Source organism: Pan paniscus, chromosome 5, assembly GCF_029289425.2.
Source record: "Pan paniscus chromosome 5, NHGRI_mPanPan1-v2.0_pri, whole genome shotgun sequence".
In the NCBI taxonomy this organism is placed as follows: domain Eukaryota; kingdom Metazoa; phylum Chordata; class Mammalia; order Primates; family Hominidae; genus Pan; species Pan paniscus.
In genome coordinates, this window is record NC_073254.2 from 187,057,312 (window position 1) to 187,068,670 (window position 11,359).

At 45.7% G+C, this 11,359-nt stretch overlaps 1 protein-coding gene across 4 annotated transcripts in view; it reads right to left on the minus strand.

Annotated features, from left to right (window-relative positions):
• RPS6KA2 (ribosomal protein S6 kinase A2) overlaps nucleotides 1-11,359 on the minus strand; it is a 497,623-nt gene that overhangs the window by 442,031 nt on the left and 44,233 nt on the right. For 3 of the 4 annotated variants that reach the window (XM_063605534.1, XM_008973620.5, XM_034963238.3), the window contains one exon: nucleotides 8,880-8,939. The exons of the other annotated variant lie outside the window; for it this stretch is intronic. In XM_063605534.1, coding sequence (XP_063461604.1) covers nucleotides 8,880-8,939 — 60 coding nt within the window. The remainder of the gene's footprint in view (nucleotides 1-8,879; nucleotides 8,940-11,359) is intronic. 4 annotated transcript variants of the gene reach the window in all.

Below are 11,359 nucleotides of genomic sequence, written 5' to 3' on the forward strand. Positions count from 1 at the left end.
TTACCCCCGTGTGAAACCATCTTGTTGAGTTAGTTGTTTATTTGCGAGGATGCTAAAATATAAGATTCGTGCTGTCTTCTTTTTCATAGAATCCTGGTGCCCAGCACAGGGCCAGACACACAGTTATCACTCCCCAGACTTTGCCCGAAGACTAAAAGAAGAAGGGAGGGTGAGGTGGGGGCGGATCAGCTTGAGTCACCACGCGTGTAGCTGACAGTGGAGGACCCCAGGCCACCCCCGCCCGTGGATATCCATGAGACCGTTCATCGTTTCAAGAAGGACGTTGCAATGTTTACCCTATTAACTTGGAGATAGGCATTTATTCGGCTAAATCCTCACGTAGAATGAGCTTTCCCAACACAGGAGCTGCGTCCTATGCGTACTCAGTCCCATGTGCCTGGCGCAGTGTGTGGCCTGAGACTGACACCAGCATGTGTTCACAGCCGTTTCCTCAAGCTGGCTGAATTCTCGCCTTCGCTTTCTTTGGAAATGGTTTTATAGGGTTTGCTCCATCTGTTCTACATAAGACAGAAGTGAGACACCGGGTTCAGGGACCAGGGGCACTCATGCCTGGCTCCGCTGTGCCCACGGGGCCTCCACCAGAGAAGTGTGAGACTCTGGGTTCAGGAACGAGGGGCACTCACGCATGGCTCTGCTATGCCCACGGGGCCTCCGCCAGGGACGTGGAGCGGAGGCGTTTCCTCCTTGGTGGCCACTCAACGTGCATTTGGCAAGTGGGATGTTTGGGTTCTACATCCTGGAAAAATATGTCTTCACGATTCCCTGGAGAATTTTATGACTCACATAAATTGCAAAGTCTGTCTCCACACCCAGCTGTCAGCTGCATGTACATTACAAGGGTGCAAGGATTTTTTTTCCCCCATTTTATTACTTCAAAATATCTGAAGGATAACAAACTATACAATTTTCTAACTGACACCTTGCATCTTACCCAAACACACACAGCATTATCTATGGGAGAAAATCCACTCAATTAAAAAAAAAACCTATATATGTATATAAATCTTACCAAAATTATTTAAATTATCCATCTAGGATTAATAAAATATAAGGAGCTTTTGTAATTCTTGTAAATCAATAATACATCCCACCTATGACAAGATAGCAGTGAATAGGGAGGTATAATTTTTAAAAGCAGCTCCATCTAAAACCCCCCGGATTTTTGTGCACTCATAAAGAAATAATGCTTGTCTTTCTCCAGTGTGAAGAGAGGAGAGAGATTTTGGAAAGAGAGGAGAAAGGGTCTCAGTGTGGCAATGCAGGTCCCGTGAGTTCCACGCAGCCTCGGCCAGGGTCACAGATCTGAGCCCCTGTGTCCTCCTCAGGAAAGCTCTGCTCCCGGGATGGCGGCTCAGCGGGAAGCCAGGCTGCTTCTGAGGTCTCACGGGGGATGCACCTATGGGAGGTGGGCTCCCCCACATGTGGGTGAGGAGGGAGATGACAGGGACATGGAGGGACAGACAACGTGGCCAGCACCCTCTGTGTGACCAGAGATGCCTGTAGCACCGATATAAGGCCTGAACAGAAGGAAGGGACTGAGCCACCAGGTTTGACCCAGGACCTGACTGCATTAGCCAAAAATAAAAAATCTGCCCCCATTGTTGAGTACACTGTGGGAAATCAAGGGTTCTAGGAGGAGAAAATAAGTCTGTAGAAAAAGCCTTTGTCTGAAATTCCCTCACTCATTAGTTCTCTGCTATACTTAGCAAATTACATCACCTTTGGTGCCTCGATTTCACCACCTGAAAAATGGGGGAAAACTAACAGACCTCCTGCCCACTTCCCAGGGCTGAGGGAGGGTGCAAGGCGTGGAAAACAGGCGCACATCAAGAGTTGGGTTGTTATTTCACAGCCAGTCCTCTGCAGGCAGGAGGAGAGCCACGCCACCAGTCCTCAGGGGCTCAAACCTGGGGGGCCTTACAGACACCCAAACTGGATCTCATCACGTTCTCCAACCTGCTGCTCCGCACACTAGACACAGAGAAAACGGAGCTTTCTTTGGGTCTTTTGCTTCATGATTTAGCAACGACCTCAATGCAGAAGGTGATTCTTGGCTGTGATCGGATGAGCACAATTTTTTTCTGGAGAACCGGCGTTTTCTTTATGAGACACCCCCATAAAATCACCAGGCAGCAGAGATAGTTATTGCTCTGCCCCAGAGGCTACAAGGAAGCCCCCACGGGCCATTTGCTGGTGCACACTCCCTGGAGCCATGCGTGAGGAGCCAGCGGCGAGTGCTCCGCTCCAGGCTCCCGATTTGGTCTCTCAGACCACGGGACACGGTCTCCCGCCGGTGCCCATGATTTTAGAGACTGTTCCCATTCGCACTGAGTAATCCTCTGTTTCTCGGAAAGAAAGCACTCTGGGAAATGTGCAAAGGCTGACTTTGTTACAGAAGCGGAAAAATGAGGATCCCAGAAACTGAAAAGAGCTATACACTGTCTTCATCTGCCCAGGAATGACAAATGACAAACACTCAGTGAGAAAGGAATAACCAGAAGGAGGGATGTCTGCAGATGACAAGAGCCAGACTTCTTGTCTTTTGTGGATTCTTGCAAATAATTACCACTTACACATCAAATGATATGCTGTCCCAATCTTCTTTACAAAATCATACGTTTTTCTTCTTTTCTGCCTCAATAAATGCTAATGTTCCATGAAGCCAATGTTATTCTCACCCGCTCCACAGTGCGTCTAAACACAGATGGGCCTGCAGTGGCTTAGCCACATCACCCGCTTTCCAGGAGGCATGATGCTTACCCTACCCTTTTCTAGCATTTCTGCAAGGACTAAAGTGATTCTTGTCTGCTGGACAGAGAAACAGTAAGAAATACAAATGCAAATAGACTGCCATCATGGTGACTTATGTAACACCAGCTTTCAGAGACGCCACAGAGACAGATTCACAGGAGGTAATAAGCAGGGCCTGGAAGATTGTTTTATCAATCTTCTTTCAAATCTACTAGTGATTTCTTGTAAACAGTAATTGCATTGCTCTTAATTGCTTCATTAGTGCCTGGGCTTCATTATTCACCTTGTCTCACTTCTATTCAGACCAGTTTAGATTGTTTTCCTTTCTGTTTTTTATGAGGAACAATGGAATTCTGTCTGGATTGCAGAGACATGAGAGGCAACGTGGCCGCACAGGCGGTTTAGCCTGTCCCGGGCCATATCCTGCTGGAGCTTTGGCCCAGAGCTCCTGAACACACCCGGCCTGGCTCTCTCTTTCACGCTTTCTGCCTGTTGCCACGAGTCTCTTCCTGACCTTTTTCCTCACCAGGGGACTCGTCAAGGGGTCCAAGCAGCAACGGCTCGGCAACTCCGGGAGCTGGGCATTGGAGGAGGCCACGCTGACACGCTCAGGAGCTCATCCCTGAGCGCCCACAGGCCCCTGGATGTCCCTGTAAGGAGGCTGCCTGCCCAGGCCTGAGGGTCCCTCTGTGACCTCTCAGCTGGTGCTGTGTCTTCAGCATCCTCCTTGGCTCAAAGAGACTGTCATCTGGCAGCCGAAACCCTGTGATCCCCGTGTGGCTGTGTCCTGCCAACTGATGGTGACAGCAGGAAATGCACCTGCCCTGCACCCCCGCCCGGATACTTTCTATTCTGCTATCAAAAACAGAGGAAAATTTGAGAGGAAAGGGAAAGTACCCCAGTAGCCACAAGGAAATGAAGTGGAATCACGCTGACATTTTCAGTAACACCTGGATCTGGTTTTATAAAGTTGACCTAACAAGAAAATGGTCCTATTGTTATCAATAAACATAACCCTGAAATCTAAGCGCTTTAAAAACCCATGCAACAGGGCAGGTGTGGTGGCTTATGCCTGTAGTCACAGCACTTTGGGAGGCCAAGGCGAGAGGATCGTTTGAGTTCAGGGGCTTGAGACCAGCCTAGGCAATATAGTGAGACCCTGTGTCTACAAAACAAAAACTAATTAAATTCATGCAACAAATTCTAATGTTTTTCAAAGACTGTTCTGTGAAATAAAAACTCACCTAAAAATCATCTATGTATCTAAGAACATGTAGGGAACAAAGACGATAAAACAGCACAGAGACCCGGGAGCCTGGGGCTGCCTGGCCCTGCACAGACTTTGCCTCTGTGCCGTGGAAGTGGACAGGTGGGGCCTCTCCTGGCCCAAAGTCATTGAAGCTGGCTCTCCTCCTCCATCAGGACAGCCTCAGCCCTCCCAACCGCCCAGCACAGCAGCTCAGAGGAGGCTGGCCGAGCGCAGCCGCCGCCACGTCCTATCCCACAAAGATCCATGCTCAGCATCGTGGCCACCTAAGTCTCACGAGTGTGGCTGTGAGGTTCGTTTGAGTACACTTGGCCCAACATCCAGATCAGGTTCCCAGGCAACAAGACAGCAGGTTGCCTCTAGACCCTCAACAAGTCTGCCCAGTTAGGCCTGCAGGGCAGTCCCCAGGGGAGCTACGAGCTTCTTTCCTGCACAGAGCTGTTGCCTCATGGAGGCGCTCTCAGCCCCGGTGCTCCTTTGCCTCAGTACACACAGCCTGCAGGAGAGAGGCAGGATGGGGAGAGGCCAGAGCCTCAGGGAGCCAGGGCCTCGCCTGCTCACAGGAGTCATTTTGCTTCTAGATTTTTCTTCCATGACTGTGATGTCGCTATACTGAGCGCCTTCAAGTAATCTCTTAAAGAAGTATTGCCTGACAGAATCTGCTGGGTTTTGTGGTTGTTGTTCAGAATATGAAGGATGCCTGCCTCTGATACGTCAGATGAAATTAGACCAAGAATCCACCCATCCCGTGAATTTATAACACAAACTCCCCCACATCACTACTGCCTTCTTGAGGGAGGAGGCCGTTCCCTCAGCAATGGTGAATAAAGGTGTATTGCAATAACACCCAAGCTCAAGAACAGACATCTTGTCTTACACCCAAGCTTCACACGGGACCTTCACCAGAACTCACCTTCTTGGAAGCTGCACAGAACCGTAACGTGAGGAATCACATGCCTAGATATCATATGTGATCTATCCCAAATGCCTTCTACACTTCAAAAACTATGTGAGAAGTCTACTCCACGAAACTCATATCAGTGAAAGTACTCACAAGTTGGAGTGATCACAGCACCTCCTGCGCTCCTCCAGGGCAAGCCTCGCTCACCTTTTTATTCTTTTCCATGAACCATAATGCCTGGCCTACAGATTATCAAGAAATATTCTTGGCTGAATAAATGAATGGGAAAACTGCTGCTGACTTGAATGATTTTTTTCCTAAATAAGATGACTTTTTATCATATATGTTCAGACTGGCAAGAGGCATGAAACGTTTATCAGTTTAGTTGCCACAAAATTTCTCTCTTTTTCAACATAACAACAGATGTTGGCAAGGATGCAGAGAAAGGGAACGCTTATACACTGTTGGTGGGAATGTAAATCAGCACAACCTCTACAAAAGACATATGAAAACTTTTCAGAAAACTAAAAACAGAACTACCATTTGATCCATAATCCCACTACTAGGTATCTACCCTAAGAAAAAGAAATTATTATATAAAAAAGACACCTATACTTATCTGTTTATCACAGTACAATTCACAATAGCATAGCCATGGAATCAACATAAGTGTCCAACATCAAAGAATTCAATCAAGAAAATGTGATACAGATACATCATGGAATACTATTCAGCCATAAAAGAGAATGAAATCATGCCTTTAGCAGCAACGTGGTTGGAACTGGAGGCCATTATCCTAAGTGAAGTAACTCAGAAATGCCGCATGTTCTCACTTATAAGTGGGACTAAAGAATGAGCACACATGAACATAGAGGGGGAAGAGTAAACACTGGGCTACAAAAGGTGGGAGCGTGGGAGTGGGGGCGAGGGTGAAAAATCACATGTTGGGTACTGTGGTCACTGTTCTGGTAATGGCTATGCTAGAAGTCCAGAATTCATGACTACACAATATATCCACATAACAAAACTGCATTTATACTCCCTAAATCTATTAAAAGACGAAGAAGATGAACAAGAAGACAAAGATGAAGATGAAGAAGAAGAAGGAAAAGAAGAAAAAGGAGAAGGAGGAGGAAGAAGAAGAGGAAGGAGAAGGAGAAGAAGAAGAAGAAGAAGAAGAAGAAGAAGAAGAAGAAGACGACGACGACGGAGGAGGAGAAGGAGGAGGAGGAGGAGGAGGAGGAGGGGGTTTTGTGATTGTGGTTCAGAATATGGCTCTTTTATTTGAGCCATAAATCCCTAACCTAGAGAAGACCTTGCAAATAACCCCTCTGGAGGCCAAGAAGGATGTCGAAAGCTTGTCTCTAACAAAAGTTACACAACATCATAGAGTATTCAAATGACATTCATCTGCAGCTAGACTAAAAAACTCCATGTTGGGTTTTCAGCATCATCTATCAGAAACATCAAGTAAACAAGTAATTTTCTCCAGTATTTTCTCATTCTTCCCACAAGTACTGCAAATGTACCTAAATATCAAGATTCTAGTTCTGCAAAATACTCCCAAAATCTGTTTGGAACTCTATTCCTTCATTTATTAAGATGCAAAGATATACTGGTTTTCTGTTATCCAGATACAGTAAGCATCAGGAAACAGTAATAATTTCCTCCATCTCATATTCCATTATCAAAAACAACTTTTAAAGAGGTTGGTTACTTTCATTACATTCTATGATAGATTCACATCTAGATTTCCACCAAAAATGTAGAGAACACGACAACTTGAGACTAGGAGCTCTTAAAAAATAAACACTGTTGATGAATTAAAGGATTTTCTGTTAGTTGTATACATGCACTTTGGGGCATATCATGTGCTATGGTCTAAATGTTTGTATTTCTCCAAAACTCATATGTTAAAATCCCAGCAATAAAGGTGATGGTGTTAGGAGGTGAGAACTGTGGGAGGTGATTAGGTCTTGAGGGTGGAGTTCTCATGAATGGGATTAGTGTCCTTATCAAACAGACCCCAGAGAGCTCCCTTGCCCCTTCCACCACGTGAGGACAAGGGTAAAGACGGCTGGCCATGAACCAGAAAGTGTGCCTTCACCAGCCATCAAACCTGCCATGCCTTAATTGTGGACTTCCCAGCCTCCAGAACTGCGAGCAATATCTTTCTGTTGTGTAGAAGCCTCCTAGTGTGGCATTCTGCTATGGCAGCCTGAATGCAGCAGGACATGGTGTTATGGAATCTTGTTGCTTCAACTGAACCTAGCAGAATGAAGAGTCTGCTGCACCCATCCTGGCTCAGGGCCTTGTCGTCAGCCTCCTGAAGCCAACTACTAAGTCATCACGTAAGTCTGTCTGCAGTAAACACACTGAAAGTTCCCTGGAAATCACAGTTCCTACAAAAGCCTAGAAAAGTATTCTGAAAAATGACAGCCAGTCATTTCTCTGAGACCTTTGGCCTTATGAATTTGCTGGCCTTATGAATTTGCAGGGAAGGTACATCTTCCTTTCCTACCCCTACCACTTTGCAAGTATCCGATTGAGCATCATATTTTCAGGAGAGTCACTGCCTCATGTCTGCCTACCTTTTGATCTTCATGGAACTGGCAAAAGCAGCGCTATCTACTTTTCCAGGGGATGCAAAGGTACAAGGCCAGGCCAAGCATAGTGTTCAAGAACGCAGCTGGATTGCTGCGCAGCTAGAAGAGAGCTAGACTCTAGACTCCCAGGTTAGTGAAAATGCACAGAACCGAAAGGCAGCTGGATAAACGTAAGGCAGCTGAATGCCATTTTTCTTTATTTAACCAGTGGGCTATGTCATCGGTCATAAGATCCAGCGACACTCAGCTTAAATGTTGCATTGGTGTGCATAGGTTTAGATGGTAGTGAAACGCAGCGTTCGGCATCTGAGCAGACCATTTTTTAAAACCAGTAATGTTCATCGATCCAGCCCTTCCAGTCTGCAATATCTGCCAGCTATTTTAAAAGTCAACAGAGTTGCAAATTTTCTAACTTTTCTGGCTCCAGGTGGCATGTGGCTGAGCGACTCAGTCTTCTTAATGGCCAAGTCAATGGCCCATGGCTCCAGCTGCCTCTGAGAGCGTTTGCTTTACCAGTGGTGGAAGTGTGGCTGCGTAACTACAATGCCTTGACTACAGCCTCAACTCAGCCTTCCAATTTACCTCTTTCCTGGCCAGTGTCTCCCTGATGGATACACTTATCGTTACCAAAATCTCCCCTGAGAACACCAGTGTTGCTGAGATACTCTCACTTTATTAAAGTCTAAGTCTGTTTTCTGTTGCCTGGATCAGGCCCATGCTCCTGCACAGCATGAAAATGAAGAAATGCACAGCCTGCAGCAGCAAGAGCTCTTTCTTCTCTTCCGTTTGATGACCACCTCGGGCTGATACCCTGTCTCTCTTTCCTTCTTTCCCAGTCAACCCTTACAGGCCCTGGGACTCCTCTCCGTCCACTGGAAAGGCAACTCCCCACGGATGGAATCCGCTCTTCTCCCCAGCTCTGCTGAGCACCTCATCAGACATTTTAAGCAGCTGTGTCACATGACTTCCAGTACAGGGAGCCCCACACCAGGCTTCCATGCCAGCTGGTTACTCCCAGGCCTCCTTGACTGGTACTAATGCACCATGACCCTCGCAAGTGCCCATGCCAGGAGACCATGAACTTTACCTCGATGGACAGCCTTCCTTCCTATGCTCCAACTATTCTTTTTGAGGGAGATTACCAAATATAATAAGCACATGATATGTACATATGCATATATACACGTTTGTGCATGTGTATGTATAGAGACACATATGTCACTAAAATAACTGCTCACAGATATTTAATTTCAAACTTCCATTTCCCCCTTCACCACCTTCTGGGCCCAATCTCCCCAAACAAAGCGGAGTGTAATAAAACGTGTATAGTTACTTCTTCCGCAGTGTCTTCTGTGGCGGGCTCCACATGCAGGTTGAGATCCTCCTCTGTGGTCTGATAACAAAGATAGATGTTAAAGATGGTTAGCATTGCCATGTGTTTGTAGGTGGCCTCATACAGGTTACCAATATGAAAAAGTACTAACTAAATATCCCGCATGATTTCTGTAGGACATGGAAACCATATCACCGTCCCTTCCCACCTGAATTTATGTTTAACTGTGTGATGCTTCATGTCCGAGATGGATCCTTTATACAACAGGTGGTAAGTAAGGCAAGGAGTGTTCAGACTAAACCCTAACTCAAACGACTAAATCAATGAAGCGAGTGTGACTTACGGCACAATCTAAAGGATGACAACGTGATTCTTGCCAGTGGAGAAAGCGTGGATTTTCATGAAGCTAAAATACGAATGGAGCTGATGTGGAAGCACAGAGCAGCGGTGAAGGCATGTGTGACCACTCCCATGAGAATGGAACCAAATCACAGTCCCAAGTGAGTGCTGGGAGAATGGATTCTAGCAGAGAAATGAGGCCCAGCCCAGAAAACATAAAGCAAGTGTTTCTGGGGTTGGCACAAGGTTTAAGCGGAACCATCTGGGTCTGAGTCTTTGGTTTCTACTTAACAACTTGGAGCCACCTGCTTAACCTGGGCCTCGGAGACATGGCAGTGCTTCTGCCTAGAGATGTGGGGAGAGCTCCACGGAAGAACACCAGCCAGCCATCAGCACCGGCTGCCATGCAGCAGACACGCAAAGCGAACTGCTGTCATTATTACTATTTCTAGTTTCATCTTCTCACCTAGTAGCCAGGAGATAATCATCTCTATCCAAGCTTGACTATGAATCTTCAGGGAATCATGTTTGATCTGCTTTGTTTAAAAACGGAGCTTTCTCTTTCTCTATCTAATGTATTATGACATCCCAGAGAGAAAAATCATGCTTATTCCTCCAAGAGAACACAAATAAAATGGGTCAGCCAGACCTTGTGGGCTGGCTTATGGACTTGCCTTACTCATCATTTCTCCCATTTTCTTATCTTGCCCCCAAAGCATGCCCTTGGCTGCTGTAACCCCGCTGAAAGCAATGATTGAAAAGTCCTGTGTTTGAGACGTGCCTTCAACTTGCCAGAACATAATTCATGAAATACTACATGTTTCTTTTTCATGCTAGATTCTGCCGGGGTTTTCTGGAGGTTCTGGCTCTTAATTAGCACGTTGCCTTGTCAACACACCCATTTATGGGTTAATTATATATCTGAAATATCTCAGAACAATGCAGAGAACCACAAAGACTTTCCCTGGACAGTCAGATGAATCTCCCCTGGTCTACAATTTTTGTAAACTGTATGCAGTGTTCTCTAGTACAATGGACCTCAGACCCAATTCAGTTCAGTTCTCTCAGACTACAGATGAGAAAACAGGCCAGAAAGGATAGCAACTTGAAAAGGTGGTTAGAGCAAAACATGAATCCAGGAATGCTGATTCTAGTCCCTGGAAATCCAATCATCAGTCCTGTCACATTTGCATAACAGCAAGGAACTAAAGCAATAAAATCTAAACTAAATCACTAAAAAATAAGCACTAAAATCTCTTAGCAGATTTTCCGATGAGAAAAGCATGCAGGCTCCTCCTGCAAGGGTTTTAGGGCATTTAATTTGGAGTTCAGAGGCCAGATATGCTCCATATAGCTCTGCCACATTTCTTGATATGTGAGTTATTTTAATACCATGCAACATAAAACATGGACAAAACTAGAGAGGAAATTCAGACTGCGAATTCCAAAACACAGAGGATTTTGTGGATTTGGAAATTTCCTCAGAAACTTGAAGTACCTCATGGTTAATATTTAAGCTTTCATTTTTCTATAGAAAGAACTCTGGTTTTCTGGGTTCCAAGTAAATAGGAATTTAACACTGTCCATACTCCACCAGCTGTGCTCTCCTGAAAAAATTTAGCTAAGAAGCCTGAAAAAAATTTATTTTGCTTCAAGAGCTATTTAATGTATCCAATTTTCCTCAAAACCTTTACCATCTGCCCTCTCCTGGGGCTGGCAAGGCAGGGCAGACCATCAGTCAACTCAGCTCCAAATTCTTGCCACTTGCAAGGGCTTTCTAGGCTCATGGCATGGTTTTCAAATCATGTGAATCTATTCATTGCTGATCCATTTATGAGCGATTTGAGAAATATGTGAAACACAAGCTGCTCCTCATGGCTTTGGTCACTGGAAATAATGTGACGACCAGGGTCCCACCTGGAATTGTAAAGCCCCTGGCCCCCTCTCTCCCATCCTTTCTGAGCCCAGGGCGGAATCCTCCCTCTGAACAAGCCCTTCATTCGTGAGGGCTGAGCACCTTACAGCTTCAGCACAAGCCAATGTGCTGACGATAACCAGCTGGGCTATAGGAAGCACTAGTAAATGAGAAAAGAACTTCTAGCTGATCACTTGCTCGTTCACTAATTCAATATTTAGAAAAA